Source organism: Gossypium hirsutum, chromosome D11, assembly GCF_007990345.1.
Source record: "Gossypium hirsutum isolate 1008001.06 chromosome D11, Gossypium_hirsutum_v2.1, whole genome shotgun sequence".
Classification (NCBI taxonomy): Eukaryota; Viridiplantae; Streptophyta; class Magnoliopsida; order Malvales; family Malvaceae; genus Gossypium; species Gossypium hirsutum.
Window position 1 is genome coordinate 64,615,329 of NC_053447.1, and position 21,381 is coordinate 64,636,709.

The 21,381-nt window shown below is 33.7% G+C and overlaps 1 protein-coding gene, 1 long non-coding RNA gene and 1 pseudogene across 2 annotated transcripts; 2 read left to right on the forward strand and 1 right to left on the reverse strand.

Moving 5' to 3' along the window:
• Positions 1–8,600: 8,600 nt before the first annotated feature.
• Positions 8,601–10,381, forward strand: LOC121223240 (F-box/FBD/LRR-repeat protein At5g56420). Its single transcript, XM_041104372.1, has 4 exons — positions 8,601–8,874; positions 8,994–9,382; positions 9,463–9,600; positions 9,688–10,381. Exons 1-4 carry the CDS (start codon positions 8,601–8,603, stop codon positions 9,967–9,969), a joined length of 1,083 nt encoding a protein of 360 aa, XP_040960306.1. The 3' UTR covers positions 9,970–10,381.
• A 1,355-nt stretch (positions 10,382–11,736) lies between these two features.
• Positions 11,737–12,437, reverse strand: LOC107929705 (uncharacterized). Its single transcript, XR_001692882.2, has 3 exons — positions 12,398–12,437; positions 12,265–12,309; positions 11,737–12,131 (listed from the first exon to the last, which is right to left on the reverse strand). It is a non-coding gene; the product is annotated as an uncharacterized lncRNA (long non-coding RNA).
• An 887-nt stretch (positions 12,438–13,324) lies between these two features.
• LOC121223241 (choline transporter protein 1-like) lies at positions 13,325–17,752 on the forward strand (annotated as a pseudogene).
• The last annotated feature ends 3,629 nt before the right edge of the window (positions 17,753–21,381 follow it).

Consider the following 21,381-nt stretch of genomic DNA (forward strand, 5'->3'; position numbering starts at 1 on the left):
TCCAAGGAGCTTTCCATTCAACGTCATCCTCCTGAAGATTTTGGAGAATCGTCATCCACTTTTCTTCCGTGATGTCGTCTCGTCTTGGTGTAGCAACTTGTTCCTTCAATGGAGAATAGTCTTCTGAGAAGACTCGATAGGAGACATTTTCCACCTTCCAAAAGTGACTATGGAACCACACCAATAGTAGCTGCGCGCATCCGATGAACCTTCCCTCCCCTGCTCTTCGACATGCGCTTAGAGATCTGAAGGTTTCTGCTAAGATTGCCGGGATGGGCGTGACTCCTTTACTAAGCCGATCGAACAAATCAGAGACGGCCTCATCTACGTGCCTTAAAGCTCTAGGGAAAATTACCAATCCATAGATACCTAGAGCGAAGACATCCACTCTTTTCTTCACATCAGGGTGTGCTAATACTAAATCTCGCAAGCTTTTCCAAGGAACGCATTTACTGTCTCCTTTCTGTTGGATCCGGGCAGCGACCCACTGTTCGCTCATCCCTGTAATGCTCATCAATTTTTTTAATAATGTCGGGACACTAGCAGCTCTAGAATAGGCTTTGTCAATTTGAATCTTTGGACACCGAAGCAGGGTCGTATATTCTTCCACGGTGGGAACCAAGTCCACTTTTCCAAAAGTGAAACAACTGTAAGCAGGATTCCAAAACTGGGCTAGGGCTCGGAATAAATACTTGTCCACTTTGATACCAAGTAGGTAAGGCAAGTCCCCGTAGTCACAGTAAAACATCTGCTTGGTCCCGTCGTCCCATTGATCCCATATTTCTTTCATTTCTCGAAGATCATTTTGGATTACGCTGATACGGATGAAGTCCCATAACTCTGATACGTACCCTTCTGCAAGACTATCGCCTTTCTCTCTCCACATCGTCTCAGCCCATAATCGTACAGCTGCATTGTCTTCTACTTTATCAAGAAACCTCTTTTCCATGATAAGCTTTCTATCTATACTGAACGTGAATCGACACCTCTTTTGAAATGAAAATGCCATGCAATCACAAACAAAGCAAATTAGAGCTGGGATTTAAAGTAAACAATAATAAATAAAGCATCTATTCGGTAAGCACTAGGGTTTAGAATAACTCTATCTCGGTGGGTTCTTACGGCTCGCTATATGTGGTTTGGTTCTAAAGTAAGGGTACCTGAACTAGCAGATTCCTCGATCCTCACCCATTATAGGCTCATATGGACCGAGTTCAGTTCAGGGGAATACATTTCCCTATGGCCATGCGGAGATGAAAATCTCACGAAGACATAGGTACGGATGTATCCCGGAAGCGATTCACTGTCCCATGCGGAGGTGAAAACCTCACGAAGGCGTAGTTTCTCACTCCCACTTAAAAGGGTATGACCAGCGATCATGCAATGCAATGTGCAGAGGTATAAAATAAAATACAGAACACGATAAAAAAATATAACTCAAAACAAAAGAGATGCAATGAAAGGATCGTAAATTTAAATCAAATTTTCCACTTTCAACAAAAAGACAAGAAATAATCAACACGTGGCTTGACTCTCTTATCTTCCCCAGTGGAGTCGACAAGCTGTTGACACCATTTTTTGATGAAAAAGGGGTCGACTTGGGTTTTAAAAAAAGAATGAAGACGGGAGTCGCCACCAATCCTTTTTGACGAGGTGTGATCAGGTCACCTCAAAAAGTGGTTGTTTTTAATAAATGATTTAATTTTATTAAAACAACGATTTTGGTCTACGAAATTCAGAAAAATGAGTTCGGGAGCCGGTTACGCACGAGGAAGGATTAGCACCCTCGATACGTCCAAAATTGGTACCTAGTTGATTAATTAGTGTCTTAGTGTCGAAAATTGAAAATTTGAAGAGTTTTAAAAAAAAGAAACGATCCTTAAAAGAAAATCTGATATCGTGAAATGAAACATAAGATTCTCTTGTTCCGAAGAAATATCACATCCAGCACGTTAAGACACGATACTCTAAACCATCGAAACCAAGATCACCTTATAGTTTAATGAAACCATACTTTGAAGCTTTAAGAGGATATTTGGCTATTTAGTCAAACGAGAAATCGAAACCCAGCACGTTAGGACACGTTTTCTCGAGTTCCAAACGCGAAATATTGCCTTATTTAGAAAAATTTTCCTTTTGGTGTTTAGTGTCAATGCTTGACAAAACAATAACGAATACGACAAGGTGAGCAAAGTAAAGTGAGTAACAACAATGCAATAGGCAAAATGAAATGACGATGCGATTACATAAACAAAGCATACAAATAAATAAATAGAACTAACATTTTAGAAAAAGTACAAGTGTACATGAATAAATAAACAAACACCAAATATCGATGATGACAATAAATACAATTATATAAAATGTGTATGCATGTATATTTAAAGCCATAAAATAAGAAATGCATATAAATTATGGAGTATGAAAACGTACATAAATATACATATATAGAAAAAAACTGTAAGTATTATATAAAATAAAAATGTAAGTATGTGCATATGTACATTTAAAATGTATATAGGTATACTTATTCTTTAGACTATAAAATATACAGAAGAGGAATATATGTTATTACATATGTAGGAGTTATAAAATATAAAACACGTGTATGTACAAATCTATAACATAAAATATATACGTATGTATATTTAAAAAATGTGTATATACATGTATATATAAAAAAAACATATAGATTGTAGCATATATAAAAAATATAAGTATGTAGATATATTGATTAAAAAATATGTACGTATTAAGAAGCATGCATGTACATGTATATGACGAAATCTGAATTTTTTATATATATATATGTTTAACATTAAGTAAAATATTAAATAAGACTGGTTTTTAAACATGTATATTTCTATAAAATAAAAATAAATAAATAAATAAAAACTTGAAGTTAAAAAAAAAGCTGAGGATCGAATTGGAGTCAGGCCAATAATTTGGGACCAATTTCGCAAATAAAAGGGGGAGGGGCTGAAATGAAGCACGCTCAAGGCCCAAAGGACCCTCAGGGAAATGTTCCCATGCCATCTGAACGGCACCGTTTCAGGGAACAACAACGGCACCTGGTCTAAGGACCGAATTGAAGCGGGAGCAAAGTTTACGGCCCAAATTAGAAAATAAATGAAAGGTTGGACTGCACTTCGACTCAAGTTGGGGGGACTAAATGCATAAATTACCCCTTAGGGCAACGCATGCGCAGATCCCCCATTTACGGCGCCGTTTTGTCTAATATAAACATCAAAAGGAAAGAAAAAAAAATTGCTTCATTTTCAAAGAAAAAACAGAGGGCTCAGCACCTCTCTCTCTCGCAGGTTCCAAGCCAGGCCGATAGGGCCATCGCCGGCGCCGCCGCGCCTCTCACCGTCATCGGTGATCAGAGCAATGCAAAAGTCGAGTCTTTTACCCGATTTAAAAGGCCATTTGAAGGCCGAAGCCTCTGGGCTCGAAGGCCAAAAGAAGAGAAACCCCCACGGCCTCCTTTCGGTCCCGATTTCACCGACCAAGGCGGTTCCGGCGACGGACCTTGCATGCGACCCTAGGTAAGTTTCTTCACTTCCCTTTTATTTTTTATTTATTGTAAAAAAACTACTTGTAAAAGAAAATGAACCGAAAGAGAAGAAAAATAAAATAAAAAAAAGAAAAAAGAAAACTGCAAACAGAGAAAAAAGAAAAAGAAAACGAATAGATTTTCAACCTTTTTCAATCTGAATTGTGATTTTTGATTAACCTATGTGCGTCTTTTACAAAGAGAATCGAAGCCCCCACTACAAGGGTCCGATTTTGGCTTTTATAGCCAAATACAACTGTTCATATCTATTGTTTATGTTTTTTTTTATTTTCTCTCTACTGCGTGTTTATTGCTCTTGCAGGGCATGGCCGGTGTTGGTGGTGTGAGTGTCAGACGGTATGGGCGTCGTGGAGGCTGGCGCGGAGCAGAGGCGTGCGAGGGGTTGGGCAGAGGCTGGAGCGGCGCGCCCTAGGCATGCTGCGCCTAGGGTTTTCTGCTGCAAACATTTTGTTTTTTTTATTTGGGCTAGGGTTTCTGCTATTGGGCTAGGATTTGGGTAGTGGGTTGAATTTTGGGTTTGTCTTACTGGTATGGGCCCGGGTATTTTATTTTCTGATTTAGGCCATATTGGCCTGCTTTAATGGACTGTGGCATTTTATCTATTTTGTTTTATTTTTGGCACTAGGCCCGGCAAATTTGGGCTTCTACAGTAAAAATATATAATTTAATTTTAAATTAACAGTGATAAAATTACATTTTGATCCTAAAAATAAAAAAAAATTAATTCTATCTTTTTTAAATAATAAAATATACACTATTAAAATTATAAAATTATAAAATTATAATAATAAATATATATAATTTAATTTCAACCCCTACAAAATTAACTGCGAATATCTAACTTCACCCTGCATGAAACTTAAATGTACCTTTTTGATGGCTCGAGCCAAGTGAGTAAGGCTAGGCAGAATCAAGAAGCTGTCGAATACAACGGAGGGCGTGTTCTTGCATGTAAACGGGCATATCAGATGATCTCAAACGCACGTTAAGGCTAATCGCAATAGCAGCCAACTTCACTTGATCTTCCATACGAGACTTCTCTTCGATTCCATGTCTTTTGCTCGGAAACCGCCGCTTCAGCTCTTGTTTCTCCTTCAAGCTCCGAGAATCTTCCATGAATATGAAGGTTATAAAAAATCTTGAAAGAGCTGCTGCTGGTTTTGTACAGAAACTACAAAGAAAAGAGAGTTCGATGATCTTTTTTGATTGCCTATGGAAATCAAAATGTGTGTTTGGTGAGATTTTGCGTATGGGATTTTTCACCATGTTTTTATGTCTGTGTAATTCACGAACCAATAAAATTGGGATGTGGGTTTCACGTGGTTGAAAGATGGGTGGTGATGAGAGAGTGTTTGACATCGTATATGGGCACGCGTAAGGCATGAGGATGGGAACTATGAAAATTAGAAGGGTAAACTACCTAGTTGGTCACCCTACTTTTAGGGAACTTTCATTTTGGTTACTCAAAATGAAATCCTTATAATTTTGTCACTCAACTTTTAGGACTCTTTCATTTTAGTCACCCGACCGTTAAATCTCTAATAGAAGTTAACTTATACATGCCACATCAGGTTCACACTTTCATTTTGGTCACCCAAAAAATATTCTTGTTTTAAATATTGACCAGGATAAAAAAAGATAAGGATTAAAGTAAAAAAACATTAGAAACTAAAATAATGTTTTAATAATTGTCAAATTGTACTTAATTATCTCCTTGTTTAAAGTTCTATTTTTTTTATTTTGAAATTTTAAATTTTAAAATATCAAAATCAATTAAATAAGGTACTAAAAAAAATTTATCCTTTGATAGTGTCAACCGATTTTTTGTTATAATGTTGAAATTAATTAAATTAATTAATTTAGTCTTCTTTTAAATTTCAAAATTATATTTTATGCTTCCAAATTAAAATAAACTCAAATAAATCATCTTTAATAATTGTATATGAAACATAACCCAAAATTTAGAATTTTCAATATCTTATTTGGAATTTTCGACAATGTGATAAACGAATACAATTTGACAATTTTTTGATACATTATTTTAATCCCTACCACTTTTTCACTTTAATCTTTTTTTTTTGCCCCAATTAATACTTTAAAAATGATATTTTTTAGGTGACCAAAATGAAAATGATCTAGAAGTTGGGTAACCAAAATGAAAATGTGAACATGATGTGGTGTGTATAGTTAACCGCCGTTAGATATTTAGTGGTTGGGTGACTAAAATGAAAGCTTCCTAATAGTTTGAGTGACAAAATTGAAAAAAAATTCATTTTGAAAGACCAAAATGAAAGCACCCTATAAATTGGTTCACCAGTTTATCCAAATTAGAATAAGATTACATGTCTCATGTGAGTTTGACTGAGGTGGGAACTGGACTAGACCAAAGGGATAAATTGGTAATTCAAATATTTAGTCAAATTTTGACTTTTCGTCCCTCTAGTATTTAATCTTTTATTTTTATTTGGCAGATTTCTATCTCATTAGTTCAATCACTTAACACTATTAATTATATTGATTAAAATACTAACATAAACTTTACACTAATAATTATTTTGGTTTTGAATATTAACATAAACTTTTGAAAAATACCCTGTAATTCATTTGAAATAGGTAATGGTGTTAAATATTCCTTTTTCATATAATACTAGGGACGGAAATAGGGATAAAATGGTTCAAATCCGTATTAAACGGGTGCTTTACAAGAACTTTAATTACCGTTCTATTCAAATCAAGATAAATAGTATTAAATATTTAGATTAATTAATAAAATTATGAAAATATATGAAATAAATATTATAGATTAAATCTAAATTTAAATTAAAGTGTAAAAACCTATGATCAAAATAATTCAAACATAAAACAAAACATGATACTAAAATGTAATAAGGATATGACAAAAAAATAGATGTATTAAGAAAATTATAATACGACTAATAAAATTATTAGATGGTGTTATTCATTAATCAAGTCTCATTTTAATTAAAAATTATTAAAATATTCTTTTTTTTAAATAAGCTATATTATCATAAGTGTATTTTTTAATATTTTATAGATCAATAAAAATTTAAATTAAGAACACCGTACATATTAAACTTTTAATTTTTATCATTACAACCAAAGCATCATTTTACTTTTATTGTGGTTTATAAACTTAGGTTGTTGGTTGAATAGTTTAAACCACTGGCTCGAATTTAATTAAATATTTTATTTTTAAAATCATTAAAAATTTAAAAATATATAATAATTATAAAATAATAGAAAGAAATTGACTCGACTATCAGTCCAACTGATTCCAAGTGGTTTGCTCAAAATTGGATTCAACCTCTTTGTCCATACCAATATTCCAACTTTTTCTGAGATCAAATCGGTTCGATCTGATTCCAACAACCTTGATTTTTATATGAATTTTTAATAAATATATTTGTTACATAAATGGTTCATCTCCATAATATACTATAATATACAAACATATTAATTATCCAAAAATGGGGCAAGTTAACCTAATCAAGATTCAATTTTTGCAAGGTATAAATTGGTTGGGCTTAGTATTTATGGGTTTGGTTGTGTTGAGTTTTAGCCGAAACTATTTATGATATTAATAACTTTATATTTACTTAATCTCGGTTTGACTCAAAATATTAGTTTGAAATTTTGTTCAAATTCACCCATATTTGTAAAAAAATTTATTTCAAGTGTTTTTTAGAATCCCCATATTATTTTTTAAAATATATGTAAATAAATTTTCTTTTATTAAAAATTTAAATGCAGACCACATATATTTTAATGTTTTTGCATTATTATATTATTATAAATTTAATTTTATGTAATATAAATTATATAATATATACAGATAAATAAAAATATATTACAAAAGTATAAATTTTTATTCTTGAATATTATTTTATTTAAATTTATTTTTCGAACATACTTTTAAACCCAACTAAACAGTACTAATTAGGCCTAATTTGGATTTGATTTCTAGTAAGCAACTACAAACCCATGTTGTATCTCCTCCTATACAATCAAAACCAACATTCTACTTTCAAATCACTGTATTAAACTCTCAATAGAGTATTGTTCAACTCCCAAAGTGTGTAACTTGTCTATTTGCAGTAGTGTCATGGTGTTGGTGTGTAATTAGTATCCTCTAAAATAATAAAATTATAATTTTGGCCCCAAAAATAAAAAAAAAACAATTCTTTCTAGTCTCTTGAAAATAATGAATTTATAAATTAATAAATGATGAAATTATGTTTTAACCTCTCAAAAATTTATTATTAAAATTTGATCTTTCTAAATTTTTCATAAAAGTAATTAAAATTTGGTAAAAAGTATCATTAACAAGTTAAAATTAAACATAATTAGAATACAAAAAAATAACACTGATATAATTATTATTTTTATTAGTATTTTGTTGTGGATTTTTCACAATGTTGAAAGTGGTAAAATAAGTTTTTGGGGTTAGTTATAAAGTTGTTTTCTGCCAAAACAAAAAGGAAAAGAACATTAGCAAAGAAAACACACTTTTATCATGATTTATTTATGCTATATTTGGACTGCAAAAGGAGCAATTTTTATCTACAAAATGTGTGTGTTCATTGGCTAACTCCATGTTTTAAGGGAATTTAAAAAGCTTGAAATTATCAATTTAAATAATCAAATTAATTTATCCTTATAAATATGTTGCATGCAAGTAAATAAAGTGTGAATTGATCAGATTCTACAAGTATCTTTATAATAAAATATTAATCATCTTTTAACTAATATCTCTAACATGTCTCGATTATTTAAAATTAAACATTCATGTCGGACAAAATATATCTATATTGATAAAGTTTCTCTCTCTCTATATATATATCTATCTCTCTTCACTCATTTTCCATTGATGCTTCCAATGGCCAACTCTGTAAATCAAGAAATTAATGTCAACTCAAAGCATAAAAAATCATCTGATAGAATCAGTCAATTACCAGATGTTCTAATTCATCACATACTATCATTTCTTTCAACTAAGGAAGCAATGGCGACTTCCATTTTATCAAAAAGATGGCTTTGGGTTTGGACTTCAGTTCCAATTCTTGATCTTCAAGACACACCTTTTTGCAGAACTGATCCAAACCTTCGTTTCAGACAATTTGTTGACCATGTTTTAATCCTTAACAAAACAGTTTCTTTAGACAAGTTTTGTCTGAAATTCAACTTAGTTGACCATCCTTCCTATGTTAAAACCTGGTTTTGGGATGCAGTTTCTAGAGATGTTAAAGAACTAGACATCAGTATCCATGGAACTGAAAGTTTCCCTTTCTTGAAGCTTCCGTTTGCTCTTTTCACTGCTAAAACACTTCATGTTTTGAAACTCAGCCATGGGGTTGAGCTTCATGTTCCTGGGACAGTTTCTTTGCCATGTCTTAAGGTTTAAATCTTGTTTGGATTAAGTACACAAATGATGAATCTGTTTCTAGGCTTTTTGCTGGTTGTTATGTTCTTCAGGAACTGGTTCTTCACAAACAAGCTGGTGATAACACAACATTTTCTACCATTTCGATTCCGACATTAAAGACTTTGTTCGTACGGTTTGCCACCACCGGTCGGTGTAGGCACAAACTTAAGATAAATGCCCCAGTTCTCAAGCAGCTCAACCTCGAAGACAATCTGACCCTGGAATTTGATCTCGAGGATGTCTCTAGCTTAGTTGAAGCAAATGTCACAGTTTCATGGCTCGAAAATCGCCATATCCCACTCCTCAAAGCTCTCAGCAATGCTAAGTTTGTTTCCTTCCATTGGGATTGGTATGCAGAAATGGTAAGTAACCATAACCCTGGGTTTCACTGTCAATGATCAATTCATTTTGCTGATATACATTTGCTAATGCCTCCTCTCAGAAATGGCGCAACTTCAGACCATATCGTTTGTTTCTTAATCTGGTCCAAATGGAGCTACATGTTGGTTATGGTGGTTGGGACTTGCTATCACTTTTCTTGGAATTTTCTGATCATTTGGAAGTCCTTGTTCTTGCTAAGGTGAGTGAAATTTACTCCAGAAATCAATTTAACAAGCATTTACTAATGGTCTAATGAAAGGCGCTTTGGTTGGTCTCTTGACACCAGAATGATAATTGCCGTGGACTTGGATTCGAATGCTCCTGGAAACCTCCGAAGTATGTGCCGGAATGTTTGCTGTCAAGCCTATCAATGGTTTATTTTAAAGGGTTTGAAGATCTAACATATCAGCTGAGTATGGTGAAATACATTTTGAAAAATGCTCGAGTTTTGAAAATGATGGACATCCGTAGTAATGGAGATCTGCCTTTGGATTCAAAGATTGATTTGCTCAAGAAGTTACTAATGTTCCCTAGGGGTTCCAAAGCATGCCAGCTTAAATTCAACTAACAGTTTCCAATCTCCTTTTAGTTACTGTTCTTAAAAAAACAAAACGTTGTCTCGTATGATAATTAAGACAATCTCATAACAACATAAATCCATGTTCTACGATTTAACAGAAACAAATTCAGTTAAGAGTAACAACATTAACAAGATAAATCATAAAAATTTCATAAAGCATTGGCTTTCATCTCTATAAAGCAATTCTATTGCTTTGCCAGCTTCATTTTAAGACATGGAGAGATTGTTTATCATAGAAACATTGCCTTTCTCCAGTAAATAGTTTATCAACTTCATTACATTTTCTTGTCTATTGGATCCCTGAATTTGAATTGTTTTGAGATGTTGCGATAAACATTCAGGAACGTACTGCGGTGGCTCCCATGTGAATTTTCACAAGGTCCCTGGTATTCAGTTTTGCATTATCCTGACAAATTTCAAAAGAGAAGTTAAGAATGAGAATGCTTCAATGACACTTAAATCGAACTGGATTTGCTCTAACACTTAAATTGAATGGGATGTGTGTCAAAGACAAAAATGTGTTTGACTCCATTTTCTAAACTTTTCCATATATTGGAGGATCATAACCCTATGGTCTCAAACTCATGTCTGAATATAAAATGGACACCAGCGTCGGATATGGGTACTTCAGGAAGAGTTCGGGTAATATTAGTGCACATTGCAATATAACTTACCTTGCCAAGGATAAGTACTTCTAAATTAGGTGACTTCTCAAGCAACTTTGGCAGCAATTGACCACAATATTCATTACACCCAAGCTTCAGTTGAGTTAAATTACTAAATACATGCAAACCTGAAGTGTTTACACCGCAGCCTACAATACGAAGAAAATATTAGTATAAATTCTTGATGGCCTTCCTCATTAGAGGACCATCGTATTCATCATGCTAGAGGCTACATAAAAGTACAGACAACCTTACCTTCATAGAACGACCAGATAAGCTAAGAAACTTAGCATTATAGGTACCTGTAAGTGGTTTTAGTCCGATAGTGGAAACATCCCCCTGTTGCCATTGTCCGAAATATCAATGACTGCCCTGGCAACAGAAATGCAGTTCTCGAAAGAACATCCACTTGCCACATAACCCTTGTATCTCAGAACTTCAAGTTTAGGAGCATCAACGACAATCTCATAGTCTGTAAATGCATTACAATTTCCAGCCCAGTAAATGGCGTACTCTTCATCACTGCTATCATAACCATCATCATAACATTCTTACGATAAGCAATCTATCACCAAAGAATTCAGTTCAACGGCTGAAACATGAAGATTCCATATCTTGCCTAATTTGCATTCCTGTATGACCAGCTTTTCAAGTGCAGCAAAGCTCAAAAAGAGATTCTTGGTTGAAGAACATCTCGAAAACTCAATCGAGTTGAGATGAAAAACTGTCAGACTAGGAAAAGAAATGATCCAGAAATATCTAGTTCAAAATTTCTTCCAAGATTCAAAACCACCAAAATTTCACTAGCAAAAGGAGCAATAGCAAGAGTGTAGTCTTTCACCTTATCCAAGGAGAGACTAAGAACTCGAAGTTTACGTTTTATCGCATTGTTAATCCAAGCATTAAGATGAAAACTATGACGCCTACTGCAACAAAGACCAAACATATGCGTAGGCGATTCGCTATTTCTAATCAATACTCTATCCACAAAGTTAATGAAGTTAACACCTCCTATTCCATGAAAACCACCTTTGTTAGGATTGAACAACAATGTATCATCAAAGTCAAGAGCAGAAACAGAATCCCATAGATATCTCCAATTTTTAGATAAAATGCTTGTTCTTACTGTAAGTTTTGTTGGTAGGAAGGAAAGGATATGGCAAAGAACTTCTTTTGGCAAGTAACTGATTCTATCAACACCCATTTCAGGAGGCTGTAGAAAAGAAGTCATAGTACAGTACACAAATACAGTATTAACAAACAAGGTAAATGGGCGAAAATCGTCATTTTTAAGCATAAAACTTGGGTTAATCCAGTTATGTATGTATTAGAGGAGACAACCTAACATACCCTTATTCAGTAAGCTTAAAAACCCAGCCTTTTCGTCATCTTCTTCTTCTCCATATGACCCATCACCATCGTCATAGTCATCTTCTTCCATTTGTATTCTTGCTCTCTTCCAAGGAAACTGCATTCTCAGAGACCCTACAAAATTTTCAAATCACCAAACATGCCCTTCATTAGTCTCAAGACCATGCATGACAGAGTTCAAGGGAAAAGAATTTTTTTTTTTTCAAAAAATCAACTGTACATCAACAGAATTGACAACCCAATTTACCTCGAATCTAAGCTGCTAGGTAAACTTTTATTGAGCAAAAGTAACCTGCAAATGAACGAGATAAATTTGTCAAGTCTCCATTCAAGCCCCACCCAAAGGAAAAAAGATGGAAAAATTTGTCATGTTTCTCTACCGTTGGATGAACTTTGATATGTGAACCAGAAACACTTTTTCAGAAGATCAACGGTTTCCAAGAGAAGGGAATATGTCAAGACAAAAAGGGGGTATAGATATTTATATACAAATTATAAAGTAGATATATCAATAAAGAATAAAGATAGTTTAATTAAATACAGATAGTTCCATAATGGCTTGCTTTTTCATAAGAGACTGTTGTTTTTGGCTATTTGGCTAAATGGCTCATAACATAGCTTTCATATACAGCTCATCTTTAAATTGTCTTTTAATGTGGCATTAAATTCTTCATTTATAATAAGATCCAACTTTAATTTGGCATCCCAACATGGGTGAAAAAATATTTTATATTTTAAAAATAATATATTTTAAAAGGTAGTTTTTTAATGATCTAAAATGTGTTTTTTATTTTTTTGAACGAAAATGTGTTTTTTTATTTAAAATGTGGATATAATAAAGTAATAATAATTTTTAAAATTAAAACCTTTTTAATATTTTCTCTTCTGACATCAACTTTATAGGTATTAGAGATTTTCATTAATATTTATATATTCTAAAATTAAATAAATAATAATTTTAATTCAAATAGAATATATCAAGTACTTTGAAGTACATATGAAAATTAATCAAAACATTCGTTTAAGCTAAAACAAGAAGTTCACAAGCCAAGCCAACATAACCGTCCAGATCTAAGCCACGACCAGACATGGATTCTTGAAGACAAACAACTAATATTTTTCTATTTGAAAGTAACAAATCTTTGTCTTAAAATAAAAATTAAAAATGTAATAGAAAAGAAATATTCCAAATCTAAAAACCCTTTCTTCACTACTTTCACACTTCCTAAGCTGCTTCTACTTCACTCTCCTAAAGCCCCCCTTTTTCTCTCAGTCTGTCTGCAAATTCTCTTCCTTTTCACATTCTAAAATCCTTAGCTTAATTCTAAGAGAAAAAAGAAGAAAAGAAATGAGGGGTCCTTTGGGGGCAGTAATAGGAAGGTATCCATCAAGTGATGGAACTACAGAAATTGGAGGGATCATTAGACACAACAGGAAATGTAGAGATATTGTTTTTCTTGTAATTTTTATAGCATTTTGGGTTGCTATGATTGTTAACTCTAGCTTTGGGTTTAATCAAGGAAACCCATTAAGGTAAATTTTTCTTTCTTTCTTTTTTTCTTCCCCTTTTATAAGCTTTACCTACTTATATTCTTGTTGAATCTAAAAATGGGTATATTTTATTTTGGATTCTTTGTTGAATCTTCTTTGTTATGGCATGTTGTGTTTATCTCATAAATGGATTCTTTCTTTTGATCTCCTTATAGTTCTAATGGATCTCTTTATTCTTTGTCAAGCTATAGTTTTTGCTTGTTATGTGAGTGGATGAAGCATTATAAACTTCTTGGTTGTTTCTAAACAGAAAGCGAGGCAGTGTCTTTGGAATAAAAGTAGATACTTAAGAATTTTTCTTCAGAACTGCTTTTACTAGTTAATAGGAACCAGTTAGCTGATCTATTTGTAAAGCAGGATTAAAAATGAGAGTTGCAAGCACTTAGCTAAGCTAGAGATGGTCATTCTGTGAGCCTGTCACACTATTTGATACTTAGGATTTTGTTGGAGAGGTACTGGTACCTATATGGTTCAAGTTTAGGAAACTTTTCATCTTAGAATTTATGTTAGAGTCAGTTATAGATCCTTTAATTTAGATTTTGGGAAACCCTTTTCACCTTGGAGCTTATGAAGATTGCTCAAAGCATTTCTTTGGGGGCATTAACTTCTAAATGGTGTTGTTGCTTATTCATATATGTTTAGTTTTTACTTATTCTGCTTTCTTACTCTTAAGTTTTCAGATTCTTTTTTATTCTATTTTATGTTTTCTCTTGTGATTTTGATAATTTGTTTTGTGTTGGATGGCACATCAGGCTCACATATGGTCTTGACTACAAAGGGAACTTATGCGGTGACAAACATGCTCATCCTGGCCTTCGTAAGTTAGAACTTAAGTATTGGTTGAATCCGAATCAGGTTTACCAAAGTGGTGTCAAGGACAGTCAATTCAAATTGTCTAATGCTCGGAGTATATGCTTATGGGATTGTCCTATTCCATCAGAAGATTCGCTAAATTGGGTCTGTGATTATCCAGAAGGGGATATCCGACTCTCAATGCGTGACTGGATCAATAGAAATTATGATTATTATGAATTCCTTACACCAGAAATGAGAAATACTTCTCTTCAACTTCAGGGTCCATGTTACCCTGTTATATTTCCGAGTGTGAATGGTGGGTAAATTTGAAATGCTTGTTTTATAGTTCAATATTCATTTGATCAAAACATAGATACAGTTTTTTTACCGTCTAATTAATTATTTTATGCATGTTTTTCAAGTTTACTGGAGCTGCCAATTCATTGCCCGTGCATCAACATATCTTTGCGGCATTGGCAACAGATGGGTGGAGTGAATATCAATGAGGACATGGTAATAGACAAGTCCATTCACAGGTCCATCAATTCCCGGTCATCTGTCTTAAAGGTTGATCAACTTTCCTGCAATACCTTACTTGTTTGAACTGCGAACTCCTTGAGATGCATCAATACGCTACGACTACTCTTCTGTGCTTGTATATTAAGTGTTTTTACCACATTTCTGTCTTTTATCTTGGTATGCTCTTCTTGGTTCTGCCAACTGATTGGGTTATTGCCTAAATAGTTGACAACGTAGTTCCTTATTTAATACATATACCGTACGATGTATATATGTCATGTTGTTTCAAAAAGTGCCAATTATCCAACTTTCTGAATATCGATGTCTTATTGCAGCGTTACATGGCAGATATTGGAAAATCATGGCCAGTATTGATAGTTTGTGGAGGGATGTTACCACTGTTTCTGTCAGTGATATGGCTGTTAATGATTCGCCATTTTGTTTCTGCAATGCCTTGGATCACAGTTGCTCTCTTCAACATTCTCATAATAACGGTTACAATGTTTTACTACTTAAAAGGTTAGAAATATGCCTCTTACCTCTTGGTATTCTTTACTAGATTCCACAACTTTGGAAATCATACTAGAAATAGTCGAATCGGTGTCTTGTATGTATTTGAATTCAAGGAGAGCTATTAGTTTAAATAAAATGCTAAGTTTATCTTGTTGTTCTTGCTTTTTAGCTGGATGGATTGGGAACGATGCCATATCCCCTATCATTGGTGAGCATGATCCATATATAAATGTTTTCGGACGGGTGCGTCATTTATTCTCTCTTTTTATTCTTTTTGTCTTTGTTCGTAAGCTTTTATTGTAGCAGGTTTGTTGGTATTTGTTACATGCTAAATGTTTGCTTCTTTCAGGAACTACATCATCTACGTGCTGTTGCCATTCTTATGACATTCATTATGGTTGTTTCCATCCTAACGTCAATTGCATTGTTCGCCGCATCTTAATGGCAACATCTGTCCTCAAGGCAAGTTCGAACTTATTATATATGTGGTGAGAAAGATTAACTTTCTGTTAAACCAATACTGTTGGATACTTTCCAGTCGGCTTTGAAAGGAAGGAAAGGAAAACAGTGCTTTTTGCATGTAGAAGCATATAAATGATTCATCACTTATTTCGTATGGAAATGTATTTATTTGTGTGTATATAATGGTAATTTGGTTTCATAATATCAAAAGGAGCTAAAAGATTATTTGTGCTTCCAACTGTTTGCAGGTTGCTGCAAAAGTCATAGGCGAAGTTCAAGCATTGATAATTTTTCCAATCATACCATACGCAATTCTTGCAATTTTTTACATGTTCTGGATATCGGCTGCCCTTCATCTGTTCAGTTCTGGTCAGGTTGTCAAGAACAACTGTAATACCAACTGCTGTGCTTATGATCTTGTGGCGAAAAAGGTGAATTGTGATGGTTGCTGTGGTTATAGCATCCATTACACCCCGCATATTGCTGTTGCCATCTTCTTCCACCTGTTTGGTGGTTATTGGGCTACACAATTTTTATAGCGTGTTCTTCAACCGTGGTTGCGGGTTCTGTTGCTTCTTACTATTGGGCTCGGGGTGAAACATCGGTAGCTACTGAGCCACTGTGTAGTTTTACTGGTACGCATGCTGTTTTCATGGGAAACAACAACTAAATTTTACCATATTCAAAGTCTCTAGTTGTAGGAACCCAATGTGGGCTATGTGGATCCCTCGAGCAAACGAGATGCGAAGATCCTAGAGTTATCATTGAACAGCTTACGCAAGATTGACATTTCTTTAGTTTACTTTTACATATATTGAGTAAATAGAAATTACTTTGTATATGTTGTAAGTATTATAGTAACAAATTAGCACATTACATTAATTCAGAAGTTGTCTCTATTCTTTCTTTCTTTTTGAATGAATGTATTCTACATTTTCCTTTGCTGATTTTTCTGGGTTCACTTGTGCAGCCGAGATCCCATTTCTTCCTGTTTTTGCCTCTATGAAGCGTCTTACGATACAACCTTGGGTCGGTGGCCTTGCTCATTGGTTGTATCCTTGGTGGAATCAATTCGTTTCATTCTTGAGTCAATTCGTCGTAAGCTCAAAGTTGCTGGTGTTACATCAGATGGTGGTTTGGAAAGATTGGAAATCACACTTCACAGGGATGTTTGAGATGTGTTGAGTGGACAATCAAATCAGTGAATCGCAATGCTTATATAATGGTAATCTTCCTGAACAAGTTATCTTTTTGCACATTGAAGAACTTAGTGAGAAGTCCAATAATCAGGATGCAATTAGTGATTTTATTTGCCTTCCTCGAACTTAATCTTAAGTTATTGTTCTGCAGATTGCTATAACTGGGAAAGCTTTTTTAAGGCTTCTGAATCGCGACAGAATTGATCATGAATAACATCCTTCGAATAGGAAGGTGAACGTGATAGGAGATGTTATTCTGTTTCTCGGAAGTTATGTGTCAGCCTTTCGAGTGCTACTTCGGTTCTAATGTTGGATACTACAAGTATCGAGCTGCTCATAACAAATATCCTCCCCATTGCTTCCGGTCCTGGTATGTTGCCAATTCCTTTATCCTATGCGTACACCTGAGCTTGAGTAACATAGCTTATAGTTACTGTTTAATACTCCTGCTTAATTATATATTGTTGTAGATTTGTTGGGCTCTCGGTTACGTGGTTGCAACCCTCTTCTTTGCTGTGGTGGAGATGTCGATCGATACCATATTCTTTCATTCTGCCAGGATTCGAGGAGCATCAAGCACCGCTCATATGCACCTCCGCTTCTCATTGAAACACTCGGTGACCAAATGAGATGCAGAGACTTACTCATGATCATATTTTGATGTATATTTCCATAGATTTGATGACCTTGATATAATATATCGTTTCTTACATTCTTATTATAATTTCATTCTGGTTTCTTACTGCATAATCTTTAAACCATTGTATATATAATGACCACCATGACCATGAAAATTTCAAGGTCCTAAGCAATATATATGTGTTACAGTTAAACTGATATTCAGTTGTCTGACAAATATCTAATATTGTGTTGTTAGCACTAGTTTACTCCCGATAGACGGCAAGGGAAATCTTTTTCCATGCGCCATCTAAGATCATTAAAAAGCTACCGTTATGAGACAATGTTTCGAACAGCATACCTGCCCGCAATGCTTTCTGTAGTTTAGCAATACTTGTCTCCTTGGATACAGTGACCCAATGACGATATCGAACTTTGTTATCTCTTTTAAGAGTTGATTGTTTATAACCTTCATGATACTTGTTTTCCCACCCAACCAACCCTCAAACTCTGAGCTTTTGATCCTCATCATCCATCTAGTACTGCCAATCTCTTCCTTACAGGCCTTATCTCTGACCTGAAAGTAGTTGTCAGTAAAACTTGTCCGATCCATTGTGGATCGCAACCACCAAACCTCTATGAATGTACGTTGTCGAGAAGTCTTCAAATTCCCTTATCCTCTGTAACACATCGCCTGCTCAAGATCGACATGTAAGAGCTTCACTTATTGACATGTAAGTTCCACCAATCTTTCGACATTTCCAACCAAGTTGATGTCTTCACCGGTTCTTCATCAAGGTTCATACCTCGCCATCATTCCTTCGACCTTTCCAACCATATCCGAACTTCCAACTTAAGTTTCTTTCTTGGCCACAGTTCGAACTATTTACAGCTTCTGTATCTTCCTTAATAGCATTCAATTGCTCTATTTTCTTTCAATGCTGATACATGAAACAGAATTCTTATTATTACTCACCGCACAAAAAACCTCTGTAAACTTCTCTTTGAAAATATAGAAAGTCTACTCTCTATTTATAGGCTATTACTTGATCATCAAGCTTTCTTAATCTCTAGATTATTACTTGATCAGCAAGAAATTATTCTCTACGTTTTGATTCTGGAAGCTGCTATGGAACTGTAGGAAAAGACGAGGAACTTCGATGTAATGAGTTTCTGAAAGCAAATTAAAGCTTAATCTTGTTAAATGCTGATGTTGATATTTGTTTTTTGTGATTATTGTTTCTTGGATTGGTTCAGACCCGAATTTTAAAAAATTCAGGCCCAGCCCACTTAAATAGTTGATGTCACTATTAAAATAAAATAAATAATATTTTTTTAGTATTTTTGGTGATGTGAACTGAAATTTAAACATAAATATATAAATAAACTTAGTCCCTAATATTTATTCATGTTATCATTTGACCCTAATTTTTTTATCACTTTGGCCTTTAACCTTTAAATTTTAATAAACTTTTGTATGAAACGAGACTAAATTGTCAAAGTTTTAATGGCATTAACATGACAACATACATGGTAGTCTGTGTGTACTTTACAGCTACATGAATAAATTTCTAAAATGTTTTATGAAATTTATTGATCTTAAATAATTTTTTAATTCTTTTGAATTTTTATAAAGTATGTGAATTCTTTTGATTTTATAAAAGTATGTGGATTGCCACACAAATGATCGCGATAGTGTTGTTAAAATCTTAATGGTCGATAATTTTTCCATCTAAAAGAAGTAATTTGACTAAATTTGAAGCTTAAAAAAGTCAAGTGATTAAAATAATAATTAGGACCAAAGTGACAAAAGAGATAAATTAGGGGCTAAATTATCATTATGTCAACATTAAAAACCTTAAAATCATTGTTTTTCAATTAATGTTTTAATGATAGATTTCTCTCTTTATTTGGCCCCTATAATTTATCAAATCTTTAATGTGGTATTATACTTTTAAAATATCGATTTTGGTACTTGAACTTTATTCCATCTATCAATCTAGTACTTAACTTTAATGGTGTTAAAATCTGGCATCACTTGACACATGACAATCTTATGTTGCCATCTCAAAACTGTAGTTTGAAGGAGTTGGATCTAGGGGAACAAAAATTAAGTCCCTCATGGGATGCAAACTTGACGAGTCTCAAGCCCTGATCTGTACGAGATACAGATGGAGTTTATCTGAACTTTATTGTCTTCAAGACATGACTGTTGGCGATACATTGATAAGGGGAATAGAGGTTTGTGATTGAAGAAACTGGAAATCCTCTTAGGTAAGTTGATAAGCTGTCCGACTTAAATATGTATGTCCAAGCCTTAGATGGTCAACTCTAGAAGGCTTCGTGAATACATCTTTGTGGGTGAAGGAATGTGGTCTGTAGAAACAGTACAAGAAAAGAATTGACATAGGTGGTTGTAAATTACACGATGAGATTATGTCCCCATATGATGTTGAGGAATGGTTATTTTTGATTGTGGTGAAGACTATCCATTTTCCCCAGGTTTATCCTCCAACTCTCACTGGGTACCTTTTGCAATGACTTGGATGCTATTATTCCTTATCCTGACATACCACTTTCTGTGCTGCTTTCCATCTTCTTTCTCCCAAACAGACAAGCATAGCCTTACTCAAACTCCACTTTCTGTATGTATGCCGCTTGTGTTCCTCTGTTTTTTGTTTCTCGTGATTAGTTTGTACAACATAACACATAAAAGGAATCATCTTTGTGCCTGTTAGAATATAATCTCTTAAATTCCTTTTGCTGTATAATAGAAGTTCCAAGAGGCCTGATTGATTGGTCATCGTTATCTCTAATCTACTTTTTTATCTATGAAATAAAATCGTCGTAATTCCTTGACCAGCAAACCTTTGGTTTTGAACCTTTTGTAAGAAATCTTTCCTATTTTTTTTTTCCGATATTGAGTTAATTGATATTTTTAAAAAAATATTAAATTTGTTTAACATTTTCAAGTTTAGTACCAATTAGATTTAAAAAAAATTATATGCTAATTAAGTACAAAGTCAAATTTAGGTATCGTGATATATGTCGAGAATTTTTTGTAAGAAAATCTCTTCGATACCTCTCGATTTTGATATTAAATAAATTAATTTTTTAAATAAAATAATTTAATTCCGGCCAATTTCAAAAAGTGAACAACTAATGTAACTAATCACAATATCAATTTATCTTACTTTTGATTGGAATTATAATAAGTTTAACCTTCAAATTTAACATTTGTCAATTTGAACATAATTCTAAACAAATCAACAATTTAGCTGTAACACTCCAAACCCGGTCTAAAGTTATGACCGAATCTGCGATGTCACATTGTACACCGCTTACCCGTATTCGACGTCGGAATAGAGTTACGAGGCATTACTAGAAGACATACCTTTGCATACGTATTAGACCGAGTTACAAAATTTCATCCGAATTAAATTTTTAAATTAATAACGTGCTTTTACAATTCTTTACAAGATATCCTCGAAATATTATATTCATAAACAATAGGCCTACGAGACCCGATATTTACTCATGTAATTCAAACTTCATTTCCATTCATTCATCACAATTTCTCATGTTCACAATTCATTCAATTTCTCAATCCAATATATATTATTTCAAGCATCTAATAATTAATTCAAGTTAACAACTTATCAAGCTAATTGCAGAATACCAAATTTAGATATTTTGGTATATTTTTG